At 40.7% G+C, this 13487-nt stretch overlaps 1 protein-coding gene across 2 annotated transcripts in view; it reads left to right on the plus strand.

The window, feature by feature from the left end:
- Positions 1-13487, plus strand: part of LOC129452570 (E3 SUMO-protein ligase RanBP2) — a 34955-nt gene that overhangs the window by 14014 nt on the left and 7454 nt on the right. The window contains exons 13-22 of one of the 2 annotated variants that reach the window (XM_073854906.1): positions 712-849; positions 985-1116; positions 1339-1512; positions 1599-1682; positions 2971-3109; positions 3222-3316; positions 3404-7793; positions 9028-9105; positions 9755-9919; positions 11231-11308. In XM_073854906.1, coding sequence (XP_073711007.1) covers positions 712-849; positions 985-1116; positions 1339-1512; positions 1599-1682; positions 2971-3109; positions 3222-3316; positions 3404-7793; positions 9028-9105; positions 9755-9919; positions 11231-11308 — 5473 coding nt within the window. The remainder of the gene's footprint in view (positions 1-711; positions 850-984; positions 1117-1338; positions 1513-1598; positions 1683-2970; positions 3110-3221; positions 3317-3403; positions 7794-9027; positions 9106-9754; positions 9920-11230; positions 11309-13487) is intronic. The other variant, XM_073854907.1, reaches the window with a different exon arrangement.

The raw sequence follows: 13487 nt of genomic DNA on the forward strand, positions 1-13487 counted from the left end.
AAGGTGTCGTTTCACCTTGTCATTTCTGTGTGTGATTGTGTTTAAGTGCATTTTTGGGAAACGCACGTGAAAGAATGGCGGACGTTCATGAAATCACTCGTAGAAGATGCTATTAAGTGCTAAGATCAATTGTTATCGGGAATCAGAATATCTTCCACAGAAGATGCATCATTAAAGGTGGTGTGAAAATTTTATCCGCATCTAGTGGTGAGATTGCGAATTGCAACCAACAGCTCACCCCTTAATTTAAAAAAGCATATGGTAGCTGCCACAAGACAAATATGTTGTCGTCTGAAGCAACATAGTGATAAAACACGCTCTGTAGAGCAGTTTGTCCGTTTAACGCTACTGTAGAAACATGGCAACGACTTCCATGTAAGCGGACTTGCGGTTTATGTAGATAAAAACGTCTCATTCGACATAATAAAAACAATACAGTTCATTATCTTTATACACCACTGATAATATAGTTATGTATATTATATTGCATTTCTGTTAAGAGATCCTACTAAAAGTTACACAATGCACCTTTGAAGATATATTTAGACCACTCGCTTAGTAATTGCTGTCAGGATGTAAAGAGACTTTCAAGCTGCATAACAAAATAAATTTGTTTCCTGTCTTTAACTGATTGTACATTTTAGAAATTGTATTGGGTGATGATAATGACAGCTGATGTGGTTAAATGATGACTTTATATTTTACTTCTAGGTCTCTGATGTCGGTTTATATGAGGAAGAGGCAGTCATCAGTTTTGCCACACTACTTGACATCGAGGACAACACGGATCAGGCCATCTTACAGCTTGAGAAGCTTAACAGCATCTTATCTAACTGGCATCTGGCTAAGGTAGCAGTGGTTTGATAATAGATATATACCTTTAGATGTAACATTGATTGAAATGGCATATAATCCTCAGCAGGTGTAAGAATTTGCTAACTTGGTATCTTTAGCATAAGCTTTGCATTGCTCTTTATTTCTCAGATATATCAGAGGCTCTCAGATGAGTCTGGAAACGGTGTGGAGGAAACTCAGGATAGGTGCATTAACTTTCTGCGGCAGTTCAGGAAATACTTGAGGAAGATCTGTCAGGCCAATGCAGAGGACATAGAGAAGGTATTTTCAGACTGACTCTGAGGATTTATTTAAAGATGCCATTAGAATTTACATGCTTTTAAAAATATTTACTTGATATGTCTTGATTTACAAAAGGTTCTGACATCTCTGTGTGCATGTAGCTGTCATGGATTATTTTAACATAACGCTAGACATTGAACCCACAAATTCAAAACTTACATGCTTTTGCCATTTTGTTGTTTCATTAATTTTGTTTCTAAGTTACCCGTGTCTATGGAGGAGGTGATGGATTTGTTGAATGAAGTCAACCAGGAGCTCGGGGATGATGAAGAGACGGATGAAGATAAATATGATCATCCACTGACATCTAGCCCCAGTCAGCTCCCAGAAGCACATGTGAAGTTCTCCACACCGTCCCTAACCAAAAGACCAGTGGTACGTCAGAGCATTTTGATGTTGGCACAGAAACAATTTCTAAAATTTCTTAGCATCACTTATGGTTATTGTCTCTTTCCTAAAAGTTTTCACCCAAAACTCCACCTCACTGGGTTGAAGATCAGAAGTCAGTCTTACAGATGTTGTGTCAGCAGGTCGAAGCCTTGAAGGTGAGTTGTTTACCAACACAAATTCATTAGTAGGCCTACAACATAATAGGGCTGGTCCGAATACCTTTCTTTGAACTTCAAATCTTTGGTAGTAATCAACACCAAATATTTGGAGGGAGGGGGCTGAACCTTATTCTCACTAATAGAGGCAAGAATTGGTGTCTGTCTGTCTGTCTGTTTTTATTATGTTGAGAACCGTTTATCCTATCGACTTAACACGTGGTGGGTGTGTTGCTGTGAACACAAGGAAGTCCAGTGTTGCACTTGGGTGCAATATTTAAAGAGCCCCTTTTTGCAATGTTTTATTTTGTGTATTTGGTGTAATACATGTGTTTGTGTGGTTTATGGTTAAAAAAACACATTATTTTCCACATACCGTACATTATAGTTGGTCTTCTATGACCTGCCTTCCTAAAACTTGTTGATCTTGTACAACGCTCATCGTTCTGAAAAGCCCAGTGTCCTCCGATTGACCAGCTAACCAGTACGTTGTGATTGGCCTGAATACCTCTGATGTCAGCAGGATATTTGACGCTCCTTGGGTATGTGGAAGATCAGCTCCCAATGCAATACTGACAGGAGTTAATATCGGTAGTAAGTCAGTATGTGAAAGCCCAATGTGAAGGCCTTAAAGGGACACTTCACCCATTTGCATTAAGCTTTGAATAGTTAGAACCCCAGTCGTGTTTTTGAATGGTCGTGCATCATTTCCTCAGTTGTCGCTGAGACAGGAGAAATACAGACTTCAGTGTTGCACTTCCTTCTTTCAATGATGTAAAAATCATCATTTTGCATCATTGAAAGAAGGAAGTACAATATCTTTGTTGAGGGAGTGAGACTACAAACACCCATTTTCTCGGTCAAATAGGCACCAAATTCTAAATGTATGTTACATTTCAACTACAGATATGTCACACTTTCAATAAAGATTAATGTTTCTACGGGTGAAATGCTCCTTTAACAAGAATCTATTGTTTTTGTTCTAACGCATTAAACGTTTGCAGCATATGTTCACGGTCAATATGTAAAGACATTTATGGAAACCATGGTTTTCCTACAGTAAAAACATACCAACCATGTTTTTGGCTGATTGCAATTTGTATTACCATATACATTTTATACAAGTAAACACACAGTTTAGGAAGAAATAAACTTTTGAATCCGTGTGTTACCGAACTTTTTTAAAAGTGACAGATGCCTGTGATAAAAAGAATGTGGATGTGCAGGAGACTGTGTAAATGAAGTTGCATTTTATATTTTTAACAAGTATTTTTCTATTTCTCTGCAGAATGAAGTTCATGACTTGCGTCAAAATTCGCCTGATGCTTCAGGGACCCCGTATAGGATGTATGGAGATAGTTATGCTGCAGAGGGACTTCAGGAAGCTTTTACAGGAGCACAGACGTTCCATGGTGTTCCCCTTACAGGTGTGTTTTAACTTTCCTATCCCTCTGCTGTCTTGAAAGTCGGCACTTTATAAATTTTTCTAAGTTTAATAGATGTTTAAAAACATGTCCTTCTGTTGCCTATATGTGGCAGTTGCCACTACAGGTCCCTCTGTATACTACAGTCAGACTCCGGCATATAACTCGCAGTACCTTCTCCGTCCTGCTACAAATGTTACACCAACAAAGGTAATGGGCTAATTTTCATTTAATGAAATTACACTGTGGGTTCAAACAGGAATTGCATCTCATAGTATTGTACGGTTGCCTTTGCAGGGTCCTGTATATGGGATAAATCGGATTCCTCCACAGCAACATGTGTATACCTACCAACAATCAACACACACACCACCTCTTCAGTCGACACCTGCATGCATATATCCTCAAGAGCAGGTGTTTGGTGCTCCTATTCGATTTGAGTCCCCAGCTACGTCCTTACTCTCACCATACAGTGAAGAATATTATGGCCACAATGTTCCTCAGCCTACAGCCAATCCATCGTTGCCTGAGCCTGGATATTTCACCAAGCCATCTGTTGTTTCAACTGCCCAGCCAGCAAGAAGTGCTGAAACAAAACCACTAGACCCCAAGATGAGCTTTGGGCAGCAGTTCTCAGGTGACCCTACAAGAATTCCAAACTTTGGTGGTGTAGCTGCTGCCCCATCGACCTCAGCAACCACTGCATTCAAGTTCAACTCTAACTTCAAGTCTAATGATGGTGATTTTACATTTTCATCTACCCAAATGAAAAACAGTGAAAGTCTGCTGGGACTTCTGACATCAGATATCCCCCCCAGAACTGAAGGACTGTCTGAACCAAAACTTCAGACCCAAGACCAGCCACCAAGCCAGAGTGATGTTTTTACTTTTGGGAGTAAAAATGCCACAGGATTTTCATTTACTGATTCTACTCCAACCAAACCTATTATTTTCGGCCAAACTGATGACATGTTTAAGTTGGCAAGCGTAAATAAGCCAATATTTGGAAACGCAGAGACAAGGGAAGAAAAAGAAAATGTAGAAAGTGATAACGAGAGTAGCCATGTGGAAGAGGATGAGGACGGACCTCATTTTGAACCAATTGTGCCTCTACCTGATAAGGTTGCTGTGAAAACTGGTGAGGAGGAGGAAGAGGAGATGTTCTGTAATAGAGCAAAACTCTTTCGATTTGACTCCGATACCAAAGAATGGAAAGAGAGGGGCCTTGGCTGCATAAAAATTCTGAAACACAAAACATCTGGGAAGGTTCGTCTGTTGATGAGGAGGGAGCAAGTTCTCAAAATCTGTGCTAATCACTATATCACAACAGATATGGTCTTAAAACCAAATGCTGGATCCGACAAATCCTGGGTGTGGTATGCCATTGACTATGCAGATGAATCGCCAAAGACTGAGCAGTTGGCCATACGCTTCAAAACTGCAGATGAGGCAACAATGTTTAAATTAAAATTTGAAGAGGCTCAGAGATTTTTATTAAAGTCCTCACAAAAGCAAAGCCATCAACTTGTACCACAGGTGCCAAACAAAGACATGGATATTAAAACCCGGTTTTCCAAAAAAGATGGTGAATGGGACTGCAGCGTATGTTGTGTAAGAAATGCACCCACATCTGCATCATGTGTTGCCTGCAACAGTGCAAGTCCCTCTATTCCAAAGGATAAACCTCAAAAAGACATGGATATTAAAACCCGGTTTTCCAAAAAAGAGGGTGAATGGGACTGCAGCGTATGTTGTGTAAGAAATGCACCCACATCTGCAACATGTGTTGCTTGCAACAGTGCAGGTCCCTCTATTCCAAAGGATAAACCTCAAAAAGACATGGATATTAAAACCCGGTTTTCCAAAAAAGAGGGCGAATGGGACTGCAGCGTTTGTTGTGTAAGAAATGCACCCACATCTGCATCATGTGTTGCCTGCAGCAGTGCAGGTCCCTCCATGCTAAAGGATAAACCTCAGGAGGTTGTAAAAGACTCTGCCCCTGTTGCTCCTTCTGATAAAGTCTCTACTCAATCATTCTCTGGTGGTTTTGGATTTGGCTCTAAGTTTGAGCCTTCTGCCACTCAGGTGGAAAAGTTGTCAAGCAGTTCGGCCTTTTCATTTTCATTCCCAACATCTGCCGGCGGTTTCAAGTTTGGCACTGGGGAATCGGAGGCAAAACTGTCAGATGGACTGCCACAAAATATAGCTGCATCTAAACATCTCAAAAATATTGCAGAACAACACAAAGAGATAGAGAGGGCCCCAGTTTCAGATCAGTTTGGTTTGAGTAAGGATAAAACGGCATTAGAAAGCTTCAAGTTTGAGCCTTCTGCCACTCAGGTGGAAAAGTTGTCAAGCAGTTCGGCCTTTTCATTTTCATTCCCAACATCTGCCGGCGGTTTCAAGTTTGGCACTGGGGAATCGGAGGCAAAACTGTCAGATGGACCGTCACAAAATGAATCTGCATCTGAACATCTTAGAAATATTGCCGAACAGCACAAAGAGAAAGAGAGAGCCCCAATTTCAGATCAGTTTGGTTTCAGTAAGGATAAAACCTCATCAGATAGCTTCAAGTTTGACACTTCTACAACTCAGGTGGAAAAGTTGTCGAGCAGCTCGGCCTTTTCATTTTCACTGCCAGCGCCTGCCGGCGGTTTCAAGTTTGGCACTGGGGAATCGGAGGCAAAACTGTCTGATGGACGGTCACAAAATGAATCCGCATCTGAACTCCTCAGAAATATTGCCGAACAGCACAAAGAGAAAGAGGGGGCCCCAGTTGCAGATCAGTCTGCAGACAGTGGCAGTTATGGTGACAATCCTTTAATCACAGGCACTAACTCTTTCAGTTTTGCAGACTTGGCAAAGTCCTCACAGGGTAGTTTTCAATTTGGCCTGAAGGACCCCGATTTCAAAGGCTTCTCAGGGGCTGGAGAGCAGCTCTTTACCAAGCAAAGAGCCGACACCTCAGCTGATCAAGATGATGAGGAAATGTACAAAACAGAGGAGAACGATGATATTCAGTTTGATCCAGTTGTTCAGATGCCCGACAAGGTTGAAATTGTTACCGGCGAGGAAGATGAGAAAGTCCTGTATTCACAACGTGTCAAGCTCTTTAGATTTGATACAGAAACTAGTCAGTGGAAAGAAAGAGGGGTTGGCAACCTTAAATTGCTAAAAAATAATCAAAATGGAAGACTTCGAGTTCTTATGAGGAGAGAGCAAGTTTTGAAGGTATGTGCTAACCACTGGATCACAACCACAATGAACTTGAAGCCCCTCTCTGGGTCAGATCGGGCCTGGATGTGGCTAGCAAGTGACTTCTCAGATGGCGATGCCAAATTAGAACAACTTGCTGCAAAATTCAAAACCCCAGAGCTTGCAGAAGAATTCAAGGAGAAGTTTGAGGAGTGTCAACAGCTCCTTTTGGATATTCCTCTGCAGACCCCTCATAAGCTTGTGACCTCGGGCAGAACAGCCCATCTTATACAGAAAGCTGAAGAGATGAAAACTGGTCTTAAAGACCTCAAAACCTTCTTGACTTACCAGGGCAAGGATGATGAAAGAAATGCTACTAGTAGCGAGGCCTCTGAAATTGTGGCGAAACCCGACTCCGAAAGCACTGGACCCACTTTGGAGTGGGATAACTATGATTTGAGGGAGGAAACCCATGATGAAAGTGTGAACACCTCTCTGTGTTCTACTTCTCTGCGACCCAATCCGGTTCCAAAAAATTTATTCCGTTTTGGTGAATCGTCCGGAGGCTTTAGTTTCAGTTTCCAGCCTGTTCTTAGTCCCTCCAAGTCTCCATCTAAGCTGAACCAGAGCCTGGGGTCTGTTGGCACAGATGATGAACAAGAGGCTTCTCAGGAGGAAGAGCGAGACGGGCAGTACTTCGAGCCTGTCGTGCCATTGCCGGATCTTATCAATGTCTCAACAGGGGAGGAGAATGAGGAAGTGGTTTTTAGCCACAGAGCAAAGTTATATCGCTATGATAAAGAACTTGGTCAATGGAAGGAAAGAGGTATAGGAGACCTTAAAATACTACAACATTACGAAACCAAGCGCGTAAGACTCGTCATGAGACGGGACCAGGTTCTCAAACTATGTGCAAACCACTGGATAAGTTCAGATTTGAAACTTGAACCAATGAAAGGATGCGATAAAGCATGGATCTGGAGTGCATTTGATTTTGCTGAAGGCGAGGGTAAGGTTGAACAGTTAGCAGTGCGCTTCAAACTGCAGGAGACTGCCACTGCTTTCAAGGAAATCTTGGAAGAAGCAAAGGATGCCCAAGAGAAACAAAGCCTTCTTGCGCCATTTTCTTCTAAAGTACCTCCCACCACCAAAGAGACGCTCTGTGGTATGACTGCAGTCGCTGTACTGGAGGAAACCACTAAAGAACGTACTGTACTGTCTGAAGAAAGCAGTCTGAAACACCTGGACAGGTCACCTGGTGCAGAGCACAGTACTCAAAGCATTAAGGCTGTGGTCTCTCCGCCAAAGTTTGTCTTTGGATCAGATTCTGTTCAGAAGATCTTTGGGAGCCCTTCATCATCTAACGAAAAGTCTCCAGTTGTACATCACTCAGAAGATGAGCAAGTAACAAGTGCCTCAAGACTAAAGCCCATTGAACAGGCTGTAACCGATCAACCATCTGTTGTAACTCCATTCAACGTACCAGCAAGAGGTGAGCCTTGTTTTCTTGCCCATAAAGTGTATGAGTAAAGCCTCAGTGAATCTTATTTAGGTTCTAGTTATGAAAAAAATCATTATGCCAATTTTTATTTTTACGTGCGTCTGCAATGCGTGCACTCAGCCACCATATAATGGTAAAAATAGGTGATGTCCAAAAAAATTTGTGTCAATCTTGAATCTGAATTGAACAAACCAATAAAATAATCTGTTTATTTAAAGTTAAAGAACAGATTAACTGATCTGGGCTTCTCCTCTCCTCAGTGAAAAACAAATGAAAGCGCGTTAGAAGTTTGTAAAAAAGCCTGAGAGTCATTCGGGCATGCTTTTGTGTGTTTTGCACTGAGCAGAGGCTTAAATCATGCCCTGTGCCATAAAGCCCAGATCAGTGGAGGGCTGCAGTGATGGTTTCTTCACACAGGATCTCTGGGGCTCAATCAGAGTGGCCATCCGTTTCTTGGTTGCCTCTTTTATTAAAGACCCAAGTATGCTTTGTTTCTTTGTACCCGCACAGTCAAACGCACAGCCTTGCAAAGTATACTTCATTTGACTAGTAGGGGTACACACATGAGCTTTGACGCATTGCAACAAATAAGTCTTCTGGCCTACATGCCCAAACTCCTGTACGTGCATGCATGACCTGTTTCGCACCTAGAGCACTCGTACTATTCTGATGATGACATTTGCATCATGCGCACTGTACACTGACCCTTGTTTACTTGTATAAGTGAAGTATACCCTGACCTTAAAGCCTTTCTCCCCCGATTGCACAGTTTTGCCGGCTGAGGACCTTTCGGGAGAGTCCTGGTTATGCCAAACTTATTTCATTTAAGAATTATGGAGGCGACTGTGCTCCTGGTGTGAGTACAGTCTTAAAAAGCAATGTATTCGGACGTTAAAGACACAACACTTCTGACCGATGCACGTACACTCATAGAAAAGGTGTTTTTGAGACAACACCGACACATTTTGTGGACACTGGAGACTTATCTTTCAAAATCTGCCATAGTATATCTCTAGAGACATTAGGAGTGTTGTAATATCTGACAGTTTTCTTACATTTGTAAACTGTCTGATCCCACAAGTGTCCTTAAACCTTCCGGCGTCATTAATATTTTAACATACAGTAATGTTTATTTAAACGACTCTAAACAAAACATGCTTTTCCCACCTGTTGTGGTAAGTTAGTAATCTCATTGGTATCTTTAACATAAACAATTATCTTTTAGGTTTGGATTTTAGGCTTTTCAAACATAATCCAATGGCATTTTGGACCTGCACATCAGCCACCCAGTTTGATGCTCAAGGTATTTCAGGTCACAGTGACTGGCATGACCCAGGACCTGACGTGATAACCTGAACATTAGCCCAGAGCGCTCAAAATGTTTGCATGAGTGAAACTAGCTAACCTTCTGTTGTTTGTGACTGGAATGTACTATAAAGTGACTTCCTATTTTAAAACGGGATGCCAACGTGTCATCGGAAGAGTAGATCTTGTTATCTTGGTTGTTATGGTTCAGAGTGCATAGCAACAGTGCTGCAGGTGTCTTATAGGTGACTGCTGAGGTGTGCAGACTGTGTTGATGTCAGATTAAGGCATTTTTGTTTACAGTCAATATAATGTATTTTGACTATAAACAAAAATTGATTAATTTGACATTAACTGCATTTATTTTAGATCATGGTACAGTGAGCTTTTTAAAACGTATGTGTAAGTGTTAGATAAAAGAACTCTGGTCCTCTGTAGCACAATTCACTCTTCTGCATATTCAGATTTAACAAATTCATGAGACGGAGGGGCAGCAATGAGGTTTGTGAACTCTGTGTGTGTCTAACAGAGGGCATGAGAGTGTTTGCATGTGTGTTGAACTAATGGATTTGGTGTCTGTGTGAATCTCTAATGCAGAGCTGATTTTGTGATGACTGAAATAAAACTGCTGTTTGTTTGTCCTGTAGTTTCTCCTCAGACCCCTCAGGATGTCTTTGATGATGTCCAGATCGTATTTGAGCTAAAGCCCACAAAAGAACAGGCTGAACTGGCTGCCAGACTCATGCTTCCTACAACCTTTTTCTGTTACAAAAATCAGCCAGGATATGTCAGCGATGAAGATGGTGATGATGGTAAGAACCTTTTATCTACAGTTTATTGGGTCTGCACATACAAATTTTTTGCTGGCTGTTTAGCATTATTCAGTCCAAGACAAAACATTTATTAGCAAGAAGGTCCCCGGTGCAACCCACGGCAAGGTCAGGTTTTGCATGTTCTCCCTGTGTCAGCATGGGGTTACTCCAGGTACTCCGGTTTCCCCCCACAGGCCAAAAACATGCAAGTTAGGTGATACCAAATTGCCCACTGCTATGATTGGAAAGTGTCATTACATGTGGGGAAATGTTTTAAAAACATTAATGTGTAAAAATAGCAGCCGAACACATTTGTTTGAGCCACAAAAGATTCTGGGTGCTAAAGATGATACACATAAAAGACAATACGTATAGTAAAGTAAAAAACAAAACTTTAAACTCAACGTGACTAAATTACCGTATACAACACAGTAAGAGCCCATCAGAATCTAAACTGCGGCTGATAAATCCTTAATACCAATAACTTTGTATATTTCTACCATTATATATTACAGTTGTATTGAAGTGTTGTACCTTTATTAATCGTTTAATGTTTTTAGTAAATTAAAACAGTCAAACATATGTGTTTAGACACAGATGTTACAACAGGACATATCTTACAAAGCAATAGTGAAACGCAGTAACTTTAATAAAGTTGTTTTTCTTCAAAAACAAACTTTAACCACGCAATTCTAATGTTATGTTTCAAGAATTCGATTTAAGGTTATCCAGCGTCTGTGTTCTTCTCAGACGGTTCTTCCACAACCGAAAACTCAATTTCCATGGTTACTCTTAACAGATCACCGCGTCAAAATTAAAGTCTTTAAAAAAAAAATATTTAAAAGTCATTTTGGTTACATTTGGCAATCTTTAAAGACATGTTTACTGATTGTTGAGACACTGCATGGTTTGCTTTGCCCCTGGCCCACACGTGTGTCAGGCGAAGCTGTTGGTGGGGCTACAAAAGTGGTCATTGTATTTGGGTTTGGGGAGGTTTCAATTCTACTCTGATGACATATTTCAGCACATTATTTATATTTCAGTAGCACGGATGTTTTCAGTTTTGAAAATTGCAGGATGTTTATTTAAGTATAATGACCTCTTATATAACAAATTATCAAGTTAAAATTGAATTTTTGATTCACCACTTCTTTAATATGAAATGAAGATTTCAGTCAAGTGACTCTACACTTTTGACCGCTGCTGTATAACTTAGATAGCACAACAGGCATAAGCAGTCATCTGTACATTCCAGCTGTTTGTCAAGTTTTTTTATGACATTTGCCTTCAGCTGCGTTCTCTGATTTTTAGATGAAACTTTTGAAAGCGCCGTGAGGAGTCTGAGAGGAAAACTGTATCCTGCTGGAGCCGAAGGAACTTCTGATCAAGGTGAATCACATAACTCACACTGAAGCCGAAGGTATACTAGGGACGTCCGCATGACGTCATACTCGTCATCAGGAGGAGCCCAAAATTTGAATCCGTGTACAACACCGTATGCGCGTGAAAATATTTAGACCGGACTAGGGCTGACTTCTTATAGTCGAGGATTCGGATTTAAATTTTATACTGTGTTCATTCGTAGCTATTAAACTGCGCCTGTAAAGATGACTCGTATAATACCCCAATGAGTGTTTTTTGCTTTTACTCCAAAACATTATAACAAAAACCTTACGTTTAACCCTGCAGGCACTACTTCCATTGTAGTCGTATTGGAGTAAAGTTTGTTTTTCCATACAAGAAGTTTAGTTATGACTCAATGCGGTAATGGTAATACAACAACACGTATATGACGAGTCTTGTGGTATAACTGCCGACCAATCAAAATGCAGTGGAAAGAGATCCAGCTCCACCCCCTGGATGTCATGTTCTGACATGAGGCACTGCTGTCGGTATCAGCGATACCAAAATTCTGGTATTGAAATCGGATGGGTAATGCAAAAGTGGTATTGGTGCAGTCATAACACGCGTATAATAAAAATGATAGCCACCCAATTATCATATTTCCTGTCATACACACAAATTAAACGAAACCTTTTTTTTATACAAAAATGGTTTCATAACCATAATATAATATTTATTTTGGTGTTGAGGATGAGATCACTCTGCGTTTATCTAAGGCTGTTGTTGTTCACAGACACACTATATACACTCATCTAAAGGATTATTAGGAACACCATACTAATACTGTGTTTGACCCCCTTTCGCCTTCAGAACTGCCTTAATTCTACATGGCATTGATTCAACAAGGTCCTGAAAGCATTCTTTAGAAATGTTGGCCCATATTGATAGGATAGCATGCGGTTGATCAAGATTTCTGGGATGCACATCCAGGGCACGAAGCTCCTATCCAACACATCCCAAAGATGCTCTATTGGGTTGAGATCTGGTGACTGTGGGGGCCATTTTAGTACAGTGAACTCATTGTCATGTTCAAGAAACCAATTTGAAATGATTTGAGCTTTGTGACATGGTGCATTATCCTGCTGGAAGTAGCCATCAGAGGATGTGTACATGGTAGTCATAAAGAGATGAACGTGGTCAGAAACAATGCTCAGGTAGGCAGTGGCATTTAAACGATGCTCAGTTGGCACTAAGGGGCCGTAAGTGTGCCATGAAAACATCCCCCTCACTATTACACCATTGCATTAATGAGAAATTCATCCGGTGTTCCTAATAATCCTTTAGGTGAGTGTACATCACATTTAAATAGCAAAACCCCAATCAAATAATTGGTATTATTACTATATAGTATGAAACAAAGAAAGAAGTCCCCTATTTTATTAATTTGTGACCCAAGGTATAGACCCCTTTAAAGTTTGTAAACATTACAACGTCTCCGGGTGTGCGGGGCTTAGCTGGGGCAAAAAGAGGCGTGGACACAATGTTGACCAGCGTAAGCTAGCACGTTTTCGGATTGATTTATTAAACATGGATGCAGAAGACGGTTCGGAACAGTCCGAATATGTACAGTCACTGATTCAGTGGGACCATAACAGCTATTTTTGTAAATGAACTCTCGCAATTTTAACCAGTTTTTGGTTATTTCCTAGACTAACTATGATTAGCAATGTGGATTATTTTAAGAGACCATTTAAAGGATGTCACACACATCTATTGCTGTATGTTTGTTTAACATTTAAGCTAGCTAGTGCCCTGAAGGTTCGTGACTTTTCACCTATAAAACAGAAACTTGCTGATTTGTACTAGATAAAACCAACACACCAGTACATATGTATAGATTATTTTACCTGATATGAAGTGTGCACTGCAAACACAAGCATTATTTATGATCGTCTCCGTCTAGTCTGTACGCCATATTGCATTCAACCACAATTGTCTTCTTGATTTCTGTGAAGAAATGTCTGCCGGGATCCGGTAAAACTTTAGTTTTGAACCAAAAGTGCTGTTCCTTCTAATCCAAGATTACATTTTAAAGTCAAAACCTCAAACTTTTAGCGTGCCTGCTATAAGTTCTTAATTATGTTTTGACTTAGGTCCTTTAAAGAGCTCTAGTCACAGGGATATTAACCATGGGAGAACATCTTCACCGAGGCATTATTACTTT

This window comes from Misgurnus anguillicaudatus, chromosome 17 (assembly GCF_027580225.2).
Source record: "Misgurnus anguillicaudatus chromosome 17, ASM2758022v2, whole genome shotgun sequence".
NCBI lineage: Eukaryota > Metazoa > Chordata > Actinopteri > Cypriniformes > Cobitidae > Misgurnus > Misgurnus anguillicaudatus.